Source organism: Euprymna scolopes, chromosome 26, assembly GCF_053919585.1.
Source record: "Euprymna scolopes isolate OS-2025 chromosome 26, ASM5391958v1, whole genome shotgun sequence".
NCBI classification, from domain to species: Eukaryota; Metazoa; Mollusca; class Cephalopoda; order Sepiida; family Sepiolidae; genus Euprymna; species Euprymna scolopes.
This window is the reverse complement of record NC_136507.1, coordinates 83075045-83101356: the sequence shown is the minus strand read 5'-3', so window position 1 is coordinate 83101356 and position 26312 is coordinate 83075045. Positions and strand designations below refer to the sequence as shown.

The window sequence follows — 26312 nt, the reverse complement described above, 5'->3', positions numbered from 1 at the left end:
CCTGTTTTTAACAGACATATGAACACATACACATACGTTTTTAGCAGACATATGAACACATACACATACGTTTTTAGCAGACATATGAACACATACACATACGTTTGCTCTTTATCTAATAGACTATGATAGCACAAAATGTTTGCAATATTTATGTTTTAATGTTGGATTGAACCTTATTTTCATGTTATGTGAAACTAAATGTCAAAATAATGAATGCTTTGTGTCTATACAAAGAAAAACAACATTGTAACACCCATAATCATTTTCTATATATGAAGTAAAATTGTTTGTATGTGTGTTCTGGCATCACAGTTACAAGTTTAATCTCAAAGTCAAATTATACATTAGTAACATTGGTTAGGCTGAAGGTGGGCTCCCTCTATCATGCTAGAAAATTACTCCCACCAGAGAGAATCCTATATCTTTATAAAGCCACAATTCACCCATGCATGGTGTATTATTGTCACATCTCTTCCTCTTGTACAGGATCCAAAAATGAGTCTAAAATCTGATATGTTATTCACTCTCGGTTCAGCTCCAATCCCTATCCCATTATCGCAATGTTGCATCCCTGCATGTGTTTTACAAGTATTTTAATGGAATGTGCTCTGATGACCTTACAGCATTTTGTGCCCTCTCGACGCATGCACCCTTTGACTAACACGACAAGCAGCAAAAATCAACCCTTTCACAGTTGAGAACCTTAGATACAAGAAAGCTTTCTACTATAATTGTTTCTTTCATTGGATTGCTAGACTTTGGAATTCCATTCTTGTTTCCTGCTTCCCTGGCAATAGTAACCTGCAGAAGTTTAAATGTAATGTAAACAGACATCTCTCTGCTTAACTCCCCACAATCCCCTATTAGATATAATCCCAAATAGTTGCCCCTTACCTTCCAAGTGGCAGTATATCTTGTTTGGGGCGAAAGAGAGTAAAAGAAAAAAAAACATCTGCAAATTTGACATCGATGTCCTTATTGATGTCAGAAATTTTTTAACTATTTTTGAAACTCATTATTTGAAATTAGCCTGGGCACCTGGCGTCGCCCGTGTGTTTGGAGATGTGTGTTGAGCAAAAAAAAAAAAAAGTGGTAGTAGGCAGGCAGGCTCGAACCCGCACCGCGAAGGAGGAAAAGAATGTGAACAAAGAACAAAAAACGTGATATCTTTGCTGTTGCACCCATCACCAAACCGGAAGTGGCAAAGGTTTAAATTAAGTCTAATCAATTGAAAAGAGGGTATGACTTTCTAAAATATCGGTGAAAAAAAGCGACCCCTCCATGTAGAAAAGTGCCATATTTAGGTTGAAGGAATTAATGTTTTTAGCCAATTTTTCGATATTTGTTGTCCAAAGGGTTGAGCTTCAAAACGATACCGATCTCGTGAAAATCCGTCGCCTCTGTCGAAAGTTTTAGGCATACATACATACATACATACATACATTTAAACAGACTGGTGAGATTTATATTCTAGATTAAAAGTATGTCAAAAATAAAATTCAAAACAAATGTTCTAATATTTTTAGCAATCCCTTTTCAGCCGACAAACATACTTGAAATAATTGTTAAACATTTTTCACATCCAATCATTGTGCATTTTTGATGTATGGTTTATTTTGAAGGGAAAATGTTTATTCTTCCTTGTTTTTTTTTTTAATGAAAAATGGATGAAAAATATTTGATAAAATATTTTTACTGTAATAAGAATTTTTTATTTGATATTTATGTTCTTTTTTGTTTCTATTTTAGACTAGCAGGCCACTCAGTGTTGCCTGGTCATAAAATACTGTTAAATATGATATTTTAATTTATACTTTGTATTTATTATAAAAGAACCGATTCTCTATTGATTATTATATTGTACCCAATATATAGTAGTGATTTCAAAAGTAAAAGAAATATGACTTAGGTGCCATCAGCTAAAATCGAAACCAAAACATTTAGCATTCCAGCATTAGCATTAAAGCTATTGTTAGATTGATTAGAAATAGTTAAAAAATAAACCAACTTTAATGTATAAATGTATATGTGTGCATGCCTACAACAGCACTTTAAGTCGATTTACGCTTGCCAAGATTAAATTTTTTTTCAATTTGGACTCCTTAACAGCTATTTTTACTGGCTTATCTCTATATAAATAAAATGAACTCATTTTTTCCCGTCTGATTTTGACATTAATAGGATTAAAAATAAAGATATTTCATGCAAATATAATATGCACAAACGGCAGAACAATATCTGAGGTGTGTTATAGGCTTATTATTTCTCAAATTCCTCGATAATCTTAGATTTCTATACTTTTTCTGCTGAGAAGTCACGGCCAAAACCGGTTAAGATCAATGGAAGTTGTAAAATATTTTCTCTCTAAAAAATTCCTCCTCCCCCTGCCACCACTTAACACCGTTTGGGGATCGTTCACAAGGAACAGTTGAGAAGAGAACACCGGTTTGGCTTCGTAGTTCTTTCATGTGAAGTTATTTAAAATCACTAAACTAAGCTGCAGTGCTCTGTGGCGTAGTGGTTAGCGTGCTGGACAATTCACATTATATTTTCACGTTCGCGCCGACCTACCGTAGTCGTTTTTTTTTTGTTTTTGTTTTTTTCCTAAACAACTGGAATGGACTTTTCTTGGTGGCCGAACTGTTAACGTTGCAGATGTTTTTTTGTTTTTTTTTCACACTTTATTTTCCTACTTTTACTCATGACTCCGGGTTTGATCCTTCCTACTTACCTACCATAACATTTTTTAAAACTCCCCCCCCCCCCGTCCCGGAAACAAACACTCGGGCAACGCCGGGTACCCCCGCTAGTATATCTTCTATCTTCTCTATATAAATAAAATGAACTCATTTTTTCCCGTCTGATTTTGACATTAATAGGATTAAAAATAAAGATATTTCATGCAAATATAATATGCACAAACGGCAGAACAATATCTACAGCTGCTTTTCCAATTTTGAACACTCTTCCGCTGTCAGCTGCTACAGCTGCTTTTCCAATTTTGAACACTCTTCCGCTGTCTTCTCTTGAAAAAGGACTAATAGGTCTGAAATATATTGAGATTTATAACACCATTGAATACAACAGAAAGAAAAAAAAATTTACTGTTGTTTAGAGTTAAAATTTGTGTGAAAAAGAAAAAACAAACAACAAAAAAAAGAAATTTATTTCTTTTGTTTTCATTTAATTTTACTCTATATAAAAAAAAATCTCGCATTGTTCTTGGCTTTTAATTTTACCTTATATATATATATATATATATATATATATATATATATATATATATATATATATATATAGAGAGAGAGAGAGAGACTTGTTTGTAATATACTGAATTTTACTGGGTTCGTATAATTCAGTAATTTTTCATATACCAATGAATTTTATGCCAAAAAGAGGTGACTTAAAATGTAAGCTACAAAATTATCATATTTCATAATTGAGCATTCATATACTGTATTAACAAAGCCAAGACTTCAAAAAAGGAATTGATAGCAACAAAAAGTGTATTTCATTGTAAGTTACAATTGTTTCAAGACCGATTGGACAATTTCAAGCATTCTGGCGTTTGAAAATTTTCACATAGCCAGCCTTTCTTCAGACTTCTTGAATAAAAAACACTTTCACAATAGAACATTATGTGAAGAAATTTCCCTTAAAGGAAATGAAGCAGGCAAAAACATTTATCCTGGGCGCATTTTTGTCAAGAGCTTATTTAAATATTAATATATCACCTAATTTTCATATCATTATTTAAAAACCTGTCATAAGAAGTTATCACAAAAACCTGTAGCCATTTAATATCTTTTAATAATACTATTCGTTGAATTCTTAAATTAGATTTCTATATTACTTTGTTTCACATAATTAATTTTAAAAAAATTTTATTTTGGAATTTTATTTTTATATTAATAATATGGCCAGAAACAACCTAGCTAAAACGTTACAGATATGTTAGTTCCATATTCGCCCTATGCTGGCTTCAATGTTTACAAAAATATCGGCTATCTTATTACTTAGATTTAAGACCAGTTTTAGGTTAATATTATATTAAATAGGAAAATCAAGACTGATATTACCTTATATTTATGGCCCTGTCGGTGGGGCATTAGAATATGCCAACTGCCTCCCTGCAGAGGGTAAAAGTCCCTCAATGGGGGTCCTGGATATGACCTTAAACTATATCCGTAAAGCAAAAACAACCAACCAACCAACCTTATATTTATTTAATCCGCATACATCATTCAAGGTTAAGGATCCCATTCTATTTTTTATTATTTAATATTCTAGTATTCTCTTTCATTCTAATCTATTGTGATTATTGATAATTGGGAAATCCTAGCTATGAAGGGAGATAATCCATCTCATTATTAATTTTCGAAAACTTAGTTGAAAATTATGGGAAACAAAGGTCGCTGTAGGTACTTATAACAGTTAAAGGGAGACAACTAAGGCCGTTTGATGTTTCAACTTTGGTAAATACTAAAAAGCGTCTATGATTTATTAATTAATTTAATTAATCAGATACAGAAAAGGCAGTGATAGCTTGTTTAACAAATTAAGAATTGAAAGTATATTTTTAATCTTAAAGCTGATTATATACCCACGGGTTTAACCTACATTTGCCATCCATCCATAATCTACTGGGGTTACTCATGGCTCCAAAACCAAAATTACAATTCATGTATTGTGTATTTTATATTGCGTATATTATTTATACCTAAATAAAATGATATATATCCTATTAATAATTATTCTGACAACAAAACCAGCCAATAGCTACAAGTGTGTTTCACTCCGATGAAAAGGTGAAACACGCTTGTAGAAAAAAGAAAAGAAACTGAGACATGTGCATGTGAGTATTAGTTTTTTCTTAACAGTTCATTTCTCGTAAGTAAAAAAAATTCTTTAGCTGAAATCAAAACCAAAATGTAAAGGCCGTGAGTCAAGTATGATAACTATAAGACCAGCTTGACATGATCTTTGAAAAGTATTTTCAAACCCTACTTATTCTTAACATAAATACTCTGTCATGTGAATGATTCACGCATGCACATTCGTGAAACAGTTGACAGATAACAATACAATGACTCCCACATACCAATTTTTCAATTTTGATTCTTAGCAGCCCTTTTTTTTCCTGGATGAAAATGGATTAAAAAGTTTTCACATGCCTGAACGCCCTATATACCAAATTTTAAGACCGTAAATCAAAAATCCATTGAGTATATAGGTTGAGAAGTATCCTCACAGACACACACATTCTTACTTATATATATATATATATATATATATATATATATATATATATATATATATATATTAGTTTTATTCACTCCTGGCATAGACGTGTACTTCATATATAAAATTCAAAGCAGGCACACACGCACACACACTATAATACTTTTTCAATGAATATTAATAATTTTAAAAAATTATTTTTTATAATTACAAAATTTTTTTCATACATTTAAAATATCATAGAATTGAAAATAAAAGAAATCATTTTCTATAACTAAATCCTATGCTAAATGATGTTTTTGTCAATAAACAAAATTAATATAATAAATCAAATATTTCAACCAACTCAAGCCTTTTTCTGTGAGCATACACATTGTTTTTATTTTTTTCTTCATTGGTGAATTATAACAACAAATGCCGATGATAGCCAATTTCGCCTGGTGTCAAGCAGAGATGGTTAATAATGTCTGGATGTTGTTTACGTGTATATAATTAACAGATTCAATATTTGGTGAAATTACACTATAATTATGAAATTACTAAAAATGATAAAATCGATTAAAAAAAAAACAGTTGTATCTACTGACTTTTTGTGTTAATTTCAACTAAAAGTAATCAAGTACTTAAATATTACCGCATTATTTAAAAAAACAAACTTTACATTGAGGAGATTTTTAAGCTGAGGATTGATAAGTTGAATTATTCAGATTACTTTTCTCAACTTAAGTGTTACTTGCAAAACGTTTTGGCCGATTAACCTCCAGCCTTTGTTTTTTTGTTGTTTTTTTTTTTTTGTAGGGACAATCGAGGTAAAATTCTGTTCTAAGTGACAGTCTTTTGCAGAACATAATTAAGTTTTGTGAAGTTGGTTTTGCAGAACATAATTAAGTTTTGTGAAGTTGGTTTTGCAGAACATAATTAAGTTTTGCAAAAGGAAATACAAAAAAAAGCACCAATGTTAGGTACATTTCATCTCAGGAAGCCAATATCTTCAGACAGCCTGATCTGGTAGCACCAGTTCAACAGAATGATTCCCGAGTTCAACAAAACTTTTCCCACTCTTTATCTATGCCTAAATCAAAACGTAGATTCCATGAACAAAGCTTCTTTCTTAGAACTGCACGCCTGTGGAACTCTGTTCCGTCTGCCTGCTTCCCTCCTGACTACAACTTGGATGTCTTCAAGTCCAACGTAAACAAATTCCTGACGAACCGCCCCCTTAAGTAGACACTCTAAATATCCACACTAACGTACTGTACTTACAATAACCCTTATCCCTGAGTGGCTTCCGGGCCTTGATAAGCGGTGACCACCTTGTAAAAAAAAAAAAAAAAAAAAAAAAATACACCTAAAGAAAGCTGCAGTTTACATTGGCTACAACATTGTGAGAACAACATTCAAGGTGAGAACAGTAGTCCAAATAATGGCAATTATCTATTCATATCTCAAAAATTCACAAACGTAATAAGTAGGTTTAAAAGAAAAAAAATGTTTTCCTATAATCGGTGGCCTGTGAAGAAAGTGTTTTTCTTTGTTCTCAATATTTTATATTATCGTAGATTCGAATCTTACATCAAACAAATAGATTTTGTTTCTCCTCTAGTGTTCCAGCTGTTGTCATTAGCAGACCACCTGGCATTGTATGAACATTAAATATGCATTAATATTATACTGTAAACACCGTAGATATTAACTGTAATATTAAATTCCTTTAAAACAAAAATGAAATTAAAAGATAAAAAGAAAAGAAACTGAGACATGTGCATGCGAGTATTAGTTCTTTCTAAACAGTTCGCTCCTTGTAAGAAAAAAAAAATACTTTTGCTGAAATCAAAACCAAAGGCTAAAGGTAGTGAGTCAGGTAGGATAACTATTAGACCAGCCTGAGATGATCTTTAAAAAGTGTTTTCAAACCTACTTATTCTTAACATAAGTAATCTGTCATGTGAATGATTCACGCATGCACATTCGTGAAACAGTTGACAGATAAAAATACAACGACTCCCACGTACCAATTTTTCAATTTTGACTCTTAGCAGACCTTTTTTCTGGTTGGAAACAGATTAAAAAGTGTTCCACGTGTCTGAATACTCTATATACCAAATTTTAAACCGTAAATCAAAAATCTGTTGAGTATATAGGTTGAGAAGTGTCAGATACACACACACACACACACACACACACACACACACACACACACACACTATAATACTTTTTCAATGAATATTAATAATTTTTAAAAATTATTTTTATAATTAAAAAAGTTTTTTATTCTACATTTAAAATACCATAGAATTGAAAATAAAAGAAATTTTCTAAAACTAAATTACTGACTTTTTGTGTCAATTTCAACTAAAGCAATTTAGTACTTAAATATTACTCCATTATTTAAAAATCATGAGTTTTCGATCTTTATCGTACTATCGATCTTTATCTGTGCTATATTTCTTTGGGGAGGTGTGACAAGGGAAGTAACTCAGTTATGTTAAAAATAAGGCAGAACACACAAAATTTGGCAATAGTTACATACTATTTACCTCCGTTTGGAATGGATTTAATTGGTTTAACGCTCCTAAAATTCATACTAAAACTGTCTGCGTGACGTATTCATGGCTGATGGAACAAGAACATGCTACCCTCGTGAAGGAAATATAGGGTTCCATTCGAGATGCCATCCAAATTCCTGAGCTTGACAAAAACATTCCTGAGTTCAAAAAGATACACCTGAAGAAGGTCGGAGGTTACATCGACTGAAACGTTGTGAAAATGACACTCGCAATGAGAACAGTAGTCCAAATAATACGAATAGTCAATACTCATCTAAAAAATTCAGAAACCAACATTTATTTGTTGACAGCATTTTTTTTTTTTTTTTTTCAACAATTAGTTTTTGCTTTTAAATTCTGCTAAAACTTCAGTTTTCAAAGATTTTTTTTATGTCAGAAAGTTATTTGAGTGCAATAAAACTCTAAAACAGAAAAAAGAAAGAGAGTGATCACCAGCAATAGCGATATTGAATTAAAGTTTAATTTCAGATATAAGAATTTCAGGGCAAGTGTAAGCGACAGTAGAATAAGTTTGATTATATATTTTTTTTTAATTAGTTTTACATTTTTTTTGTTTCGTTTTAACAAGTTTTATAACACAAAATTAATTAATAGGTTTTTACTTTTCGTTTGTTTTTATATTCAAAAATTATTTTTCTTTTGTCTTAAAAGTTTGTTTATTTGATTATTTTTTGTTTATTTCGTAAATTCATAATTATATTAATTGATTGTTGCCTCTTTAAAATATGTAAACTTAATTATGTAACTTCACGAGGAAAGAGAGACGACCTCCCCTCCCAAATATATATATATATATATATATATATATATATATATATATATATTGTTAGTACATGTGGCAATACAATTTTGAGAATTGTCAAGTCAACTGAACAACAAATACAATTTCTATCTACATGACTCAACACAAACAATACCATCAATGCAACCTGACACAGTACCAAACACTTCCATCAACATGACCGGCACAGTCTCGGACAGTTCTGTTGACACTATCCGGTATGAGCTCAAACGACTCCATTGACGCAACCCGACATGATGCAAACAATTCCTTCGATATGACCCAGAATTCCATCGACACAACCTAACACAATCTCGAACAACTTCAGCAATACAACTCAACATGATTTCGAACAATTCTGTCAATATGACCCAACATGCTACCAGAGCAGCCTTGGCAGTTACTTGCTGAATGCCTCAAGCATCGTCTTTTTGTAGCCCTTGGACAAAACCCTTTTTCACGCCAGGTAGGCCTGACTAAGACGCTGACACAGAAGTCTTGAGGACTTTGGTGCATGTCCATCATTTTTCATTTGTTTTTAAATTTTGTTTCATAAATTCATAACTGCAGTAATTGATTGTATTCTCTTTAAAATACGCCCATTATTACATACATCATGATTAACATTTTCTACATAACAAATAGGTTTATACTATAACTGGAAAAAATTATAATCTGCATTGCTTGGCTTTGAATGTTTTCATTTTTATATGTTTTCTGATTGTTTACAATTAAAATAATAAACCGATTTTGTTTTTTAAAATCAATGAAACCATGTTTATTTAGTTTAATTCAACAATAACACACAACTTAAAAATTAGATTTTTAAAAAAATTTATCTATCTATCTATATAAGAGGAGCATATAAAAACGATAAACAGCCACAGAATTCGTGCATAAGCCTGAGGAGTCCTAGAGTGGATGAAACGCGGAATATTCAGTGTAGCTTAATCGCCATATTTTATAAATTACTAACTAGCTCTACCTACGTATTGAGCACTTTTGAAGTAAATACTTAAAGTTTAAGCATAAATCTATACTTTCGTATATTAATTTTATGTGAGTAAATTAAGTAGTTATATATATATATATATATATATATATATATATATATATGATAAAGTAAAGTATGACGCAATCACATTGACACACCCAGTACCAGATAGGTGACCATTTGAGAAGGCTAGGCACTGTATGTACCTTCTGGGAAGGTTGGATGTGGGGCCAGTACTCTCATCCCGAAAAAAATAACTCCTTTCTTGTAGATGGCCTATGCCCCTCCAGGAGCTCAAGGCTATAGAGTTGGACATCATAGCACTATAAATAGGGCTGCTGCATATAATTCTAGTATGATTTCAAATTCTGCTGATAACTGATGCATGTTTCCAGAAACAAACAATCACTTTCATCTGATTTTGTAATTTCTTACATTTATTCTGTCCAACCTGACACTGACAAAACAATCATATTTAGAAGAAATGATTGTTACTCTCTGAAAAATATGTACTTATACTCTCCCATTGAACACCAAGGATTATCATTAATTGTCTACACATTTTCAAACATTTAAATTGGTAAAAGTCAGCTTTTTTTAGTTCAAATTATGTAGAATCACACAAAAAGATCAACGTCCAATTCTCTCCTTTTTTTCTTTTCTTTTTTCTTATAAAAAAAAACAATATTTGATGAATATTACAGCTGAAAATTAATCAATATTAATTCTTGTCCATTTTTCCCAGACTTGCAGGCCACGTCAGTTTTTCATGGGAAGACTAAACAAATGTTATTTGGAAGAAAATTAATTAAAGTATGTGTTCCCAGCTCCTTTCATTCTTACAAGGCCAAACTTACACACTGTTAAGACAATAGAGCTACAATCAAGGTGAGCTAACTCGTTTTCTTTTTGTTTCAGGTGGAGTTACCTCCTCCTTTTTACTTCTGTTATGTGAGTTGTTACGTAGAGATGAATTTGAATCTGTGTAAATGAGGGTGGAAATATATGACTTCTATTCATTATAGTTGTGAAACACAAACTCAAATAATATCAGACGACAACTGATAGATGAAATTTGCATCCACTCAACTGTGAGTATACTCATTTCTTCCATTACTTTTTTTTTTACAAAGGAGTCACCACTTATCAAGGTTCGGAGACCACTCGAGGATAAGGGTTAATGAGTGTACAGTAGTCAATGGAACAATATCGTAGTGATCGCTAGTAGTGGAAATTTGGTAAATTGGATTACTTAAGAGGATGGCTCATCAAAAATTTGTTTACGTTGGACTTGCTACACATGTGACAAATTTGTCTTCAGTCATAAACTTGCAAATTATGATATGCTGACACTCCCATTCATAAAATATGCAATATCAGTTTTTCATGTGAGGAAATTAATCTATAAATATAAAAGCGAAAATGTATGTATGTTTGTATGTGTGTTCGCCTTTTCTGTATGTCTACAAAAGGCTTTTTTCAGAGAAGCGGTCGCTCACCTAACAACTTTTTAAAACTTTTTATATCACATGTAAATCGTAATATCTCAGAGTTGTCAACGGAGCTCGCCTGTCTATTTAATTTGCTCGACTCCGGGAAGATAAATATTCAACAGTTTTCGCTCGCCGCATGTGGATTAAGCCTTTTCCTATAATTAATTCTGGAGGCATTTTCCGGTTTCCCCCTACCTCCGCGTTCTGGAGTAAATGAAATGCTACTCCGCAGTCAACAGCTGACCTCATTAAGCTATTAAAACGTGCACCTGCCAAATCTAAGTAATTAAATAAATTCAAACGCGTTTCCATTGGTATGTCGCAGTGGTGAATGGTTAACATCGCACGCTTTTTTTCACACTTTAATTTATAATTTTGCCTCAAGGGTTCCGGTTCGATCCTCATACTTACCTACCAAAACATTTTTTTTTAATTTTAACCCCCCCCCCCCCCCCCCGGAGTTTTGATTTACCCAAAACCACACACACTTGCAAACACCCGGGCAACGCCGGGTACCCCTCGCTAGTCTATTATATTGAAAACTAATCTATTATATAAAAGGAATTTTGGGTGTGCGTGTGTGAGTTTGTTCCCTATGGACTCTTAAACGACTGGGCCAATTTTTTTTTTTTTTTTTAATCTCATAAAAATGTGCTTTATCTGCCTGGCAGTGTTCTTAAGTTTTGTATCAGAATGTCTTCAATAAGTATAGAGAATTGAAAAAATCCGATAAAAGAAGGAACAGCCGATTTTGACTGAGGCCTACCATCACAAAAGCATTTGAGACGTTTTATTACCGCACAAGCAGAAAGGCCCGGCATATAAAATCAGCAGTAGGTTATTTGATACGACAGGGGCACGTGTGAAATGAATGTTTCTGTTTAAAGCACAATTGAAGTGTGATACTGGAGTTTGGGATTTTAAACTTTTATTCAATATTTATAGAAATAATTTTATAAAACCAACAATAGGTTTTCTAAAGGACAATGTCGCCTACAGCATATTGTGGACTAAGTCACTAGGAGGACACATGTGAAGCTCCTTCCCGGTGCACTTTGGTAGTCAATAAATCGATTTGATTGAAAAACGGGTGACTTCACCAATTTCAAAAAAATAAAATATGAAAGAGTGAAATACTCATTGATCCTCCTTACACCTTGGACAATATTACAAAGACAAATGAAGCATGCATGATCCCCCGTGAGTGCACAGTGAACGAGGCATAAAAAAATGGCTAAGTTCAGCAATTGCCCCCTGTCCCTCATTTAGCCCCAAAAGTTCCCAGGGGACGTCAAATGCTGGTGAAAATGAACAAACAGTTTTAGGCCTTAACATATGTAAATTTGAGTTCTGCACCATGCAAAAAAAGAAATGACTAAGTCCATTATTTACCCCCCCCATTTAGCCCCAAAAGTCCTCAAGGCCTTAACATATTTAAATTTGAGTTCAGTACCATGCAAAACTCCTAAGTAGACATAAACAGAAAATTTTGGACAAATACGGTAAAATAGTCCCCAAAATGGAGTGTTTTTATTAGCTCTAAAAGAGCCCCTGGGGCACACTCACGAGTTATCGCGAAGTATAGACAAACAAAATTATATAGAAATCAGTTAGTTACAACTTTCGGAAAGTTTTATAAAAATCCAAGGCATCAGTTTTTTTTTTAATAAGCACAAAAGTGTCAATTTTAACCATTTTAACCTGAAAGGCATCCCTTTGGGGGAGCAACCGGAGTTTTCCCGGAAAATCCGTTGTTACATTTTTACTCATATCATGTTTAATGTTTGTGCAAAATTTCAAAGATTCCAACACATAGTTATTGAGAAAAGTGCAAACAGACAAACGGACAAGCGTGAATTAACAAGTCCACCCTCCTTTTGTCGGGGAACCAAAAGATTAATTACTTTCTGTGTCCGTACTAACTTAATTGCAGTTCGTTTAAGGATTACTCCTTCAATGAATGAAGGCTGAAAACATTTAGTGTACCATCAGAACAGTTCCCACACTTTGCATATAAAATCTAGGCGTGTTCTTGCTGCATTCAATTAAATAAACTTACATTTTTTCAAGGATTTAAGAGATTGAAATTCTTTTACTATTTTCAGTGTAAACAAATTATAAACATTTTCGTTTACATGTTTATTAAAATAAACATATACAAATTAATACAATACACCTATTTATTTACCTCCCCATCCAGGGGAAATTGGCCCTGTCAGTGGGGCATTAGAATACGCCAACTGCCCCCTGCAGAGGGTAAAAGTACCTTGATGGGGGTCCTGGATATGACCTTAAACTATATCCAGTGGTGAGGCCCCAGTGTGTGGGCTTTGGGGAGTGTGGAGCCACCCTTTTTATTACCATTGCTTCCAGGTCCACTCTGACCCGGAGTGGTAGTACCTGTTAGGGTCCCAACTATGGGTTAAATAAAAACCGACGTGAAAACAACAAATATATTGTATTAAAAATTTTTTTCTTCAAAATCTTTGGATTCGGCATTAAATAACCCGAAAAGGGTTGATATGCCGTAAAACAAAAACAACCAACCAAAAAAAAAAAAAATCCAGGGGAAATTTGGACACCACATCGATTTTTAATGTGGAGAAAATCCAGTTATCAAAACGGGATCCTATCGATTGGTGCAAAAATAATATTGCCTCAGTTTCGAACAATTTCTCCTCCTGTGACAGAGGATAGAAAGATGAAATGTATTATCATATTAGATACTGCACTTTCAATTATATGCACAGATAAAACAAAACAGAACTTAAATTTAGTTTTGGCACGATTAATCGAAAATGGAATCAGAAAAATCGACAATTTGGGGGTATCGGAATCGGAAAAATTGGTGCCTATTTTCCGATACCAAAACGATTATTTTGATTGTCTTTTTTTTTATTTGATTTTGTTAAATGCAAAATCTTCCATTGCTGGTAATAATGATAAAATAATAAACATTTATTGATTTTAAAATACCAGTAAAGTTAAAATCTACAGATCATCCTCCACAATTGTAATATTATGTTTAGGAAAATATCTGTACATTTAACATGCATTTTTTACAGAAATCGTGGAAAATAACAATTTTATAGTTAAATAGTTAGAGATTTATAAGGAATCAGAATCGGAATCAGTGATTTAGTACAGAATCAGAAAAAATATTGATGGTGTTTTTTATAAAGTAATGATTACTTTAATTTCACACAAATTAGACACAAGGCCATCAAAATAGTGGGGAGTGGTGGTGTCGTTTGTCATACTCTCACATCAACACAGATCCTGAAAACTCCATCGATACAACCCAACACAATCCCGAAAACCCGAGGGAGTACATATGTGCTAGTTTTATAAATTTGTATTTCTGTTAATCATGTCATATTTTGGGTGCTTATTTAGAATTCAACCTATTTTTAAAAAAAAATAAATTTGCAGAAAGATCTTTACGATGTACATACCTGTCACAGAACAAAGATGGCATATTCCAAAAATCACATAAATTGAACAAGTAGTTGTTTCTTTTTTTAACTAAGAAAATCAAATTTTATGAGGAAGCAAAATGAAGGGGTTTGATCTACCATGTTTTATAAGGGAAGACAACTCAATTCGAACTATTGAAATTAAAGTCAGCCTTGTCATGATTGCAATCTACCATTAAAATCACCAAAATTCGTAATAACATGATTTTCTAAATATATATTAAAAAGATACTTGATACATTCACGTAATTTCTAGAATTTAACATTCTTTTCCCGTGACAGGTACGTACATTGTAAAGATTTTTTTTTTCTGCAAATTTAGTTGCTTTTTGTTTTGTTTTTTTATATGTTTGGTGTTTAATAAAATAAATTCGACAGATCGATTTAAAAAAAAAATGATGCGGTTTTAAGCAAAAGCAACAGTACTTACTCAATTGTCATGTCGAAAATAGTAATGTATCCAAAAATTACAAAAATTCATTAAGTAGAAAATTATTCATTGTTAAAAGTAATTTTTACAGAAATTTGGGAGAGAAATTGTATTTTTCCTATATGTGAATACCTTGAAGATTGTAAATACAGGGGACGTACTAATTTCCCTTTTCACCACTTTGATGGCTGACACACTGTTTCTATACTATAGACTATAGCAATAGACTTTCTTTTTTTTTTTTACTAAAAACACAAAAGCAGTTGATCTATTCAATGACTTTTCGTAATTTTTGGATATATTACTATTTTCGACATGACAATTCTGACATAATATTGTTCTTGTTTAAAACGATATATTTTTTTTTAAATCGATCTATCGGCTCTATCTTAACACACACAATATGTTTACTTCTAAATAAACCCCATATTATTTTAGCATCCATAAATTACGTTTAAGCTGCAACCTCTTTCTTGCAGAAGAGACGTTGCCAGACTGTCTCTGCTCTATCGTTATTTTCACTGAACTCCAATCTACGATTCCTCCTTGCCAAACTTTCACAAAAAAACACTTGACTAGCTACAACCACTATGTACGATTTCCCCCCACTCTCTAACTGTGCCTAAATGTAAATGCAGATTCCATGAACAAAACTTCTTTTCTAGAACTGCCCGCCTGTGAAACACTGTTCCGCTCGCATGCTTCCCAGTTGAATACAACATGGTAAACCTTCAAATCCAATGTAAACAAGTTTTTGTTGAGCCGTCCTCATAAGTAATCAAATTCTACACAATTTACACCGTTAACGATTACTACACTACAACGATTATCCTTGAGTGGTTTTTGGGCCTTGATAAGTGGTGACTCCCAAGTAAAGAAAAATAAGTAAATAAAAAACAGTAGTACTTCTCTTAGATTTGACCTATCTTCTTCTGCTCACTACCCCATTTATTAATACTTTAGGTAGAGACGAATTAAAACGTCACTGTAAGGCAAATAAATGATAATCCTCTTAAGTCAGGAAATAAGTGCATAATTAGAGAGATGCCATCGATTTTATTTATAAACCGCTATTCATTTTATACGGATATTCATTTTTTGTTTGTTTGTTTTCAATGTAGCTGGCTGGCTGATAATTGACGTTAATATATATATATATATATATATATATATATATATATATATATATATATATATATATATATATATATATATATATATATATATACACACACACACACACACATGCTTGTAGTAATATAGTTTCCAGTTTAGTTAGTATTGATAATTGAAGCTGTGATTAAGTTTATTTAGATGCGTTTTCGTTTAGCCAAATAGAGTGACCTCCCTTGAAAACCGTGCAGATGACCTTCGCTTATTGTGATTACTATTATTCCGTTTATTATCATCTTCAATCGTGCAAAGCGTGCGAAGGCTGATTGTTCGTCACCATGTTGAACGAATCTGGCCTTTTCATAAACAAATATGAAAATTCAACGTTGACAGACATCATGACGACGGTTTAAAGCACTTTCCCAAGAACAATGAGAAAAAAAGAAAAACATTAAGCCTATTTTTTTTTTAGTCCTTTTTAAACTTCAATATTCAAGTAAGTGATGTAAAATTTTATTTAAATATTTAGAAGGTTTGTTTATTTGGTCCTCATCCAAAATCCAACTTAATCTAAAAAAAAAAAAAAAAAAAAAAAAAAAAAACAGAAAAATGTTTATGATGTACGTACCCCGTGGCAAAACAACAATGTCATATTCCAATTATCACGTAAATTGATCAGATAGTTTAGGTACGAACTCTGGTTCTGGATGGATAACAGTCTAGCCACACTGAAGAGCTGTAATACAGCGAAGCAAGCAGTCTGTCTGTGGATGACTACTAAGAGAGAGGAGAAAATAATTTTTTTTTTTTTTACAATTTTTAGCGATTAATAGTAATGTTGATTTAAAAATTTCAGTAGTTCGAGTTTAGCTGTCCCCTTTTATTAAATATGGCGGAACTAAACAGACTGTCCTCGCTTCATAAAATTTGAATTTCTTACTTAAAAGAAAAAACTATTTGGTCAATTTGTGTGATTGGTAAATTTTTACTTGGTTTCCACCTTAACATTTTTCTTTAAAATGTTGACGTTTATAGATTTCGGTCATGCTGAAAATGAATATCGCATTTAAATTTTCCGATTATTAAGCAATGTAATTCCTTATGTTCAACATTCCAGGCACCAGTTTATCTTGACCTTCGCACACACATCACAACAGTGCCTTATTTTTAAATATCTACACAATTTTAATTAAAGTTTGGATTAATATTTTTATTAAAAAATAATAATAATAAAAACAAGTTATTTCATGTATTCGTAACCAAGATTGATTTTTATGTAGAGTGCATTTATATATTTACAAAACTTAAAATTCTGAACGGATTTTTGTGACACAGAGTATGTTTATATACTTACGAAATGTTTTAATTTTTGTGATACCATCTCTGCACAACATCCATTTATTAAAGTTTTGTAAATAGATATAAGTCTTAGTCTTGAATAAATCATTTTTATTATTAATGTTAATAAAAATATCAATTTGCGAAAATCCACTTATTCTCCTGAAACTTCTTGGTACTTCTTCATTATATTATAGTCAGTTGGAATAGAGTTCCACAGGCGTGCAGTTCTAAGAATGTACATTTAGGTTAGGCACAGATAAAGAGTGGGGAAATTATTGATATTGGTTTCAGATAAACGCATGTTTTTTGTGTCAGACCAGGGGGGAACCATAGATTGGTGATCAGACAAACATTTGCCATGAAAATAATGATAAAGCACAGACAAGCTTGCAACGTCTATGAAATATAAAAAGATGAAGGCAAAGAAATAGTAGGAAGTGGTGTTACAGAAATAGAAGGAAAGAAGGGCGAGGTGATGTTCTTGATCTGTAGATGGCTACTAATCACAAATCTGGAAAAAAAGTAAGCAGACAAAGTATGGAATATGGATGCCAACCGAGTTCAATTCGAAAAAGCAAAGAAAAAAAAAAGACACATATTGGGTGACACCGGTTTACCTTCACCTTCGCACACACGTCCCCTCTGTAAACAACAGTGGGTTATTTTTAAATATCTACACAATTTTAATTAAAGTTTGGATTGATGTTTTTATTAAAAATAATAATAAAAACGAGTTATATTATTTATTCATAACCAAGATTGATTTTTATGTAGAGTGTATTTATAGATTTGTAAAACTTTCAAATTTTCAAACAGATTTTTGTTACACAAAGTGCGTTTACGTTTTAACTTCCAAGCAGATTTTTAAAAATGAGTCCAAGTGATTGTGCAAGCCTATCTTGATTCGACAGGCTCTGTTGCAATTGTCATGTCTGATAGTGAGAGCTCTGTTGTTCTCTCCTCTCCTTCTACTGCTGGTCTTTCTTCACTCCTCATGGAGCGTACCTCTGCAACTCTTCTCCAGCGGCTGTGGTCTTCAGCCATGGACACCCAGCATGTTGCGTTGATATCATCTGCCCATTGTATACACACCTAGTGTCCCCGATGATGCCGGGTTAAACAAAGCTGAAAGGAAAAAGATAACAAAATGTTAAAGGTCTTGGAGGACAAAGTTCTGCTGCTCCTTGGAATTGTGGTTAAGCTTAATGATTTTTTCTGCGTGAAGAAAGAAGACTGCAAATTGAAATTAGGCATATTTACAAAATATTAGAAAAAAAGAAGTCGAAGATGTAGTAGGAAGCGATATTGCTGAAATAGAAGAAGAAGAAGGAGAAAAGTTGGGTGGGTTTTTTTTTTTTGCTTTTTTTTTTCATTTATATCGACCAATTTATTGTCTGTGTGTATGGAATTTGTTGTAAAAACATGTGAAGCTTCATTTAATTATTGGAGGTCTATTCTGTACAAGTACCCAAATCCCTTTTTAAAAATTGTAAAATATTTATAAATTGTCGTCCAAAGGGTCAAGCTTCCACACGATACCAATTTCATGCAAATCCATCGGCTATGTAAAAAGTTTAAGGCAAACATACATAGATACATATATACATACAGTTAAACAGACAAGTCAAAAAAATAAAATAAAATAAACATATTTCCCATCCATTTTGTTCATCTATGCTTACAAAAAAAATGTAATCATCAATGAATAAATTATATTTTTCGTTGTCATTTTAGTCTAAAATGCCCAACCCACCGAATTCACGTGAGATAAAATAAACCATCCATGACTTGTTGGGTTAGTATTTGTATAAATTATAAAATATATTATCAAAAATTAAACTATATGTGTCTGGTTTGCTTCAATACTAATAACACTGTGCAACAAATTTCAGGTTTAAAAAAAAAAGCACATCCCACATAAAACCTGTTTTGGTGTAAAAAAAAAAAAAAAAAAAGTACCCTGGTACTAAATCTGACATTTCTTTCTCTAGATTTCATCACCGTTTTTATGTACTATAAATCACATTTTATTAGTATTGTTTATGAATGAAAAACAAAGAATTGTCAGTTTAAACAACAATTGTTCTTATAAACCTCTTGTGTCGAGTGTCATTCAATTTTATTTTTTATATTTCAGCAGTAATCTCTCAACATGCCAGGGTTCCATTTTGTTTTTAAATGTTTCTCCGTCAGTGAAATATGCTGATGGAATCTCTCGCCATGTTCATCAATCACTTCATTAAAATTCTCGAAAATGAAAATTAAAAAAAAATATTGTATCTGACAACAAAAAGAAGGCCAGAAATATACTTTCCATGCCATTGTGCATATAAAATTGATCAAAGATGTCTGGTACTTTTTTTTAGTGATGTACAGTGTAATCTATAATATAAATCTCACTTTTCTGTTTAACTGTATGTATATATGTATCTATGTATGTTTGCCTTAAACTTTCGACAGAGCCGACGGATTTGCACAAGATCAGTATCGTTTTGAAGCTCGACCCTTCAGACAACAAATATCAAAAACGTTAATTCCTTCACTCTTAACTGGGCACTTTTCTACAAGGAGGGGTTGCATTTTGCGCCAATATTTTCGAAAGTCATCCCCTCATTTCGATTGTCTAGCCTTAATTTAAACCTTTGTCACTTCTGGTTTGGCGATGGACGCAACGGCAAAGACGTCATGTTTTTTTTGTTTTTTTTGCGCAACACACACCTCCAAACACCCGGGCAACGCCGGGCACCCAGGCTAGTAAAAAAAAGAAAGGAAAAAAATAATTATATATGTGAATTTAATTTTAGGAGCAAAGGAGTTTGAACTTTTTTTGTTTGGAAAAAAAAAAAAAAACTTATATTTTGTATTATTAAAATTTTCCATAAAAATGCCTTCTCAAAACAAAAAAGCCTGAATAGTCCTAGAGTGGATGAAATGCAGAATATTCAGTGTAGATTAATCGCCATATATATTTTATAACTTACTAACTAGCTCTACCTATGTATTGAGCACTTTTGAAGTAAATACTTAAAGTTTACGCATAAATTTATACTTTCATATATTAATTTTATGTGAGTAAATGAAGTAGTTTATATATATATATATATATATATATATATATATATATATGAAAATGTATAAAAAAGAATACGAAAAGTATAAAAGCTTATAACTTTTCTTTATTCGTTTTCAATTGGTGATGTGCAGGAATACAAAATAATATTATGAAAAACAAATGTAAAAACTTTTTTTACAGGTACATAATTTTCGACTGATCCTTCAGTCTTCAGTGTATATATATATATATATATATATATATATATATATATATATATATATGTATGTATAAATATATGATATGTTGCAATTAATTGTGATAATTAGTAAGTTTGTACGTTTAAAAACAAGAAAAGGTTTAAGGCTCACAAAATTCATACTGGATTATAGCATAACAGATAAAGAACTAGATAAAACTCAGTTGTAAATTACACTCTTTAGGGGATTGAAGGTTCAATCCTCAGTGAGTGCAGTATGAAGAATAGAATTGCGAATTGCTTAAGACTTCTACTAGGTCATGGCTGACAAAATGATAGCATGCTATCCATGTAAATTAAATAAAGGGTTTTATTTAAAAAAAACTGTGCAGATGCCAGAGTTTAATAAGATACACCTGAAGAAGGTCAGAGGTCACATCGGCTGAAATATTTTATGAATACCATTCAAGATGAGAACAGTAGTTCAAATAACACTAATTATTTATCCTTATCTAAAAAAAAAAAATCAGAATCATACATTTATTTTTTTACTTTGTTTTTTTTTTTCAATCAAAAGTTGTTTACCAATAAAGACTTTTCTTCATTTCAAAACAAATTTAAAAAAAACTGAAAATTATCTCCTTTACTTTTTTTTATCTAAAGTAACATTTTTAACTCTTCTGTTTACTTCCCACTCCTACTTAGAGATTGACTTTCTTGTTTTCGGTGTTTTGAAATTATTTGACAAACAAGTTGGGAAGGTGTTACAATATTTTTGGCATAACTGTGTTGGGCAAATGGCTAACATTAATCTTTTGAATAAACGACATATTCATATAATAAGGTGATTCTGTGCTTGTGTTATGTTGATTAATCGGACTATTATTATCATCTTGGGGGTTATTAGCACAACGTTTCGGTCGCTGCAACCTGCGACCTTCTTCGGGTGTTGAAACCGTGCTTCTTTTTCTCTACTAAGGAAAAGAGGGTTGACTCTGCATTACAAGAATTCGAACGGTGGGTTTGAGAGTGGGTCTGTAGATCATAAAGAAAGTTCAATCTTCAGAAGTCACTAAGAAATTTTTTTTTTTAAGGCTTTCTTATGACTCAATTTTGCGGGATATCTATACTAATCGTTAAGATTAGTAAAAAAATGTTTTACAAAACAGAGGATTGATACCTGCACATATTTTTGTTTTTTTTTTAAACATAATGCAAGTAGGGGTGCAATTCCAAGGGGGGAAAAGGGTTGTTTTTTTTATGAAGTTACCTCCCTTGAGCTGGACATATGTCTTATTTCTTCTTTTTCTGTGATTTTTGTGATTGGAGTGTCCAAATCTCCTCTCAAAATTCAGTATTGTAGGTTAGGAAGGTGTTACAATATTTTTGGTAGAACTCTGGTATGATCACAAAAATTTTAATGATTTTATTTATAATCAAAGGTGATAAGAATGAACCAATTGGATATCAGAATTGCTTTATCAAATATACTGGGTTTCTTTAAATTTTTCAGTCATAGCTTTTCATCTGTTGAACCAGAATCGCTGAATAAAATATAGAGAATCTGTGAATTTTTCAGTCATAGGTTTTCGTCTTGACATGAGAAAAGGACCATTGCTGGGCCTGACTGGATTAATACTACCATTCTTTGCATAGAATTCTTTACAATTCAAAACTACTCTGATTGGATTAATGCTACCAAGTTTTGCTTGGGACATTTTCTATGGCAAGAATGGCTCTCAACTCAGTACTCTTAGTAAAATGCCTCTCATCTTTTCTTTTTTTTTTTTTTCTTTTTTTTTTTTTTTTTTTTTACTTTTTAAAAAATGTTATTTTTGTTCATTTTGGGGGCAGGTGTAATTTGTCTGTTTCTCCATCTTTCATTTTATTTTGGAAAATAGAATTCACTTTAAAATATTTGAGGATTTATAAGTAAATATAGAGTAATTATAGAGATTATATATTTATAGAGTAAATGTGGTATTATGGCGATCCATTATCCCAAACAACTTTGGCCTTCTGCTTACTGTACAATGACCATTTTTTTTATGTTTAATGTTACTTATTGCAAACAAGTATTATTAATTAAACTTGACTTACTTTTTTCTTTTTAAGCATTCGACCTTAATGCATATTTGAACGGAAGAAGACCAAAGAAAAATGACCCAAACTGCTAAAATATCAAGTAACGGTGAAAACATTTCAGACACAGAGTTGCCACCATCAGAGGAGGTTGAGCGGTTGACGACAAAGAAACAAGTTGTATATCGTCAGCCTCAATATACAATAACTGCTCCGGATGGAGGCTGGGGTTGGTTGGTCGTTCTTGGCAGTGCCCTCACACATGTAGTCATAGGTGAGTTATGTCATTGCACACATCAACTCTGAGAATATAGCCTGTTGCCTGGCTTTTACACTTATTTTTTTTGTCTATTAGTGTGATTCCTTTAGACTCCTGATGCGTGAGAGAACTAACAACTGCATGAATAGTGTTTTAGAATAATTTTATTTGGATATACGCGTGCAGCTGTGAAAACTGCAATAAAAAAAAAAATGGTTGTCATAAATATAATGACAAAAATGTACGTTGAAATAGAAGATACAGTATTTTACAAAAGCTTCAAATAAATAAAAGAATAAATAGGAAATAGATACAAGATAGACATGACAGAGACACCAGACATATTCATGACAAACAAAAGGTTTCTTCAAAACCATATGGAATGAATAAATGTGACCACCAAAATGTATGAATAAACAAATGTTGAATATATATGCCTATTAAAAACGAATCTATATGTTATTTTATGAATGCTAAACTCTTGACCAATCTAATATATATATAAATACTTCATTTATTCACATAAATTAATATACGAAAGTATAAATTTATGCTTAAACTTTAAGTATTTACTTCAACAGTGCTCAATACGTAGGTAGAGCTAGTTCGTAAGTTATAAAATATATATGGCGATTAAACGCGGAACAGTCAGTGTAGCTTAATCGCCATATATATTTTATAACTTACTAATATATATATATTAGTGATCGGACGGTTCCAATATTTTTCCCGATTGATTCTGTACTAAATTCCTGATTCCGATACAATTTCTGATTCCGATTATTTATAAATCTTTAAATATTTAACTATAGAGTTGCTATTTTCCCCGATTTCTGTAAAAAAAATACATGTTAAATATGCAGATATTTTCCAAAGTGTACAATTACATTTGAGAAGGATGATCTAGAGATTTTAGCTTTATTGGTATTTTAAAATCAATAAATATTTATTTTATCATTATTACCAGCAATGGAAGATTTTGCTTTAAACAAAATAAAATAAAAAAAGACAATTAATACATCATTTTGGCATCAGAAAATAGGCACCGATTTTTTTAATACCGATTCTGATACCCTCAAATTTGTTGCTTTTTCCGATTCCCGATTCTGATTCCGATTAATTGTCCCAACATAATATATATATATATATATATATATATATATATATATATATATATATATATATAGTGGCCCTTTCGTTCCCAGATTAAGCTTGTATCTCGAACGAATTTTCCCACAAGAAATTAACTGAAAACCAATTAATCTATTCCCAGCTCCCCAAATCATCCAAGATGAAGCTAATCTATATAATTATAAAACTCAAATGACCTTGTAACGGGTGTTGTAACCCACATCCGGTTTACGACTTCTGGTTGCGCATGCATACATAAACATAAACCCATAACAGCGTAAACTAATAAACACAAATCGCTACTTTTGCAGAATGTGACTTGCGCACTGAAATATTAATGTTATTATTTAGAAATTATTATTTTCTTCTACACTACCGACATAAATAAATAACCCCGAAAATATGTTTTTTTTAAAATGTATTACAAACAAATAATCAACTCGACAATAAAACATATTGTTTTACTGTGTACGTTTCAGTGTCCCAATTGTTTTTGTTTTTTTTTCGTTTTTAAATTAAGATATATGAAAATTTGAATTTAACTTTAAGTGTTATCGTATCTGTTCAATGCACATTTATCTATAAGTATGGCCAACCATTTATAATTCAATGGCTGTAAGTTTTATTGTTATTTTTGAAAAAATAAACAATTATAAACAGAACAACTCATAGGAATCTATCTATATTCTTTTTTCATTTTAATATACTTTCATGGAAATGTTTGTTATGTCACAAAAAACTATTTTCTTTACATCACAAGTGTCACGCTCATACATTAATTCCATAGCTAATATAACATGCTGACCCAGCGGGTCACGGGTAATCTAATTAACTATAAAACACATCTTCCTGATTGCTATTTACTAAAGACATGTTCAAATAGTAATTAAACATAAAAACAGATAAATATGATGAAATTAAGGAAAAAAACTGCAAGTTTATTATGAGCATTTACAATGGAGGAAGATGGCGGCTAACGGAGGTGAATGCGTGGAGGTTGACAAATGAGGGAAAGAGTGAGGAAGCAAGTTTATGATATGTCTTTATATACGCTTCAAATTAAAGTTAACCTTAAATGAACTTAAACTAAATTTTTTTTACTGCATTAATTTTAATGTTTTCCCTGTTTTTTTTTTTTTGTTTTTTTTTTTTAACATTATCAGTTTTTACTTTTCTTCATTTTCTTTTTCTCTGTTAGCGGTAGCATCTGGAAAATCGTTACTTGGATTATCACTTGTGTGTAAGGCAAGATTTTTGCTCCGAAGACATCTCATATCTCGAATTTTTTCGTAACTAGAGCAGCTCGTATGTAGAGAGGGGCTACTATATATCTATCTGTCTATCTATCTATCTCTCTCGAATAAAATTATCTAACAATCAACTGGTATGGAAACCTGTGATTATAAGTTTTACAAAATATTACTGGCAGTAATATTCTATAAGTACTATCCCACCTAAATAAGAATTGCTCGATATACAAGATAGAGCAAATAAGTCAAATTTTAGTCATTCAATGAATTTAAAAATTTATGGCGTGAAATTTTTGAATGTCAAATCAAGAGATTTTTATGATTATTTCAAATGTATTCTTTGTCTTACATAGAATAATAAAAATCTCTTGATTTTAAATTCAAACATTTCAAGTCATGAACTTTTAAATTCATTCAATGACTAAAATTTTATATATATATATATATATATATATATATATATATATACATATATGAACTAATGATTAATAAAACATGTTAAAAGACATCTTGAAAAAGAATTAAAAACATATTTAATTTTAAAAAAGGAAGCACAAGATAAGTGGATAGTCCTTAATCCGCGGAGTTTCGAAGAAATACTCTCCTTCTCATCAGAGGGCAGGAATTAGCAAAATGAGGGATCGGATTTTGCATATAAAAGTATTTACTTGATTCCTCCAGCCTTGACAGACATGTTTTAAATATTCTCTCCAGTGCTTTTTCTTTTAATGATTTGGAATTCATTCCATTTGCGATTTTTTCCAAGGAACTCTGCCTTTTGGATCATTTTGGACCATTTGGAATTTACCCATTGGATTGGAAATTTTTAATTCGACCGTTTTGGATTTTACCATTCTTGGATTTTTTACCCTTCACCGGACTATCCATTCATGTGAAATC

The 26312-nt window shown here is 31.6% G+C and overlaps 1 protein-coding gene across 5 annotated transcripts in view; it reads left to right on the top strand.

Annotated features, from left to right (window-relative positions):
* The window catches only part of LOC145248226 (monocarboxylate transporter 12-B-like), an 88463-nt gene that overhangs the window by 14671 nt on the left and 47480 nt on the right, over positions 1–26312 (top strand). For 2 of the 5 annotated variants that reach the window (XM_080110102.1, XM_080110101.1), the window contains exons 2-3: positions 10332–10474; positions 22806–23046. In XM_080110102.1, the coding sequence (XP_079966228.1) occupies positions 22851–23046 (196 nt within the window). In that variant the 5' untranslated portion in view covers positions 10332–10474; positions 22806–22850. Of the gene's footprint in view, positions 1–10331; positions 10475–10504; positions 10678–16371; positions 16595–22805; positions 23047–26312 lie in introns of those variants that run through there. The other 3 variants (XM_080110105.1, XM_080110103.1, XM_080110104.1) reach the window with 3 other exon arrangements.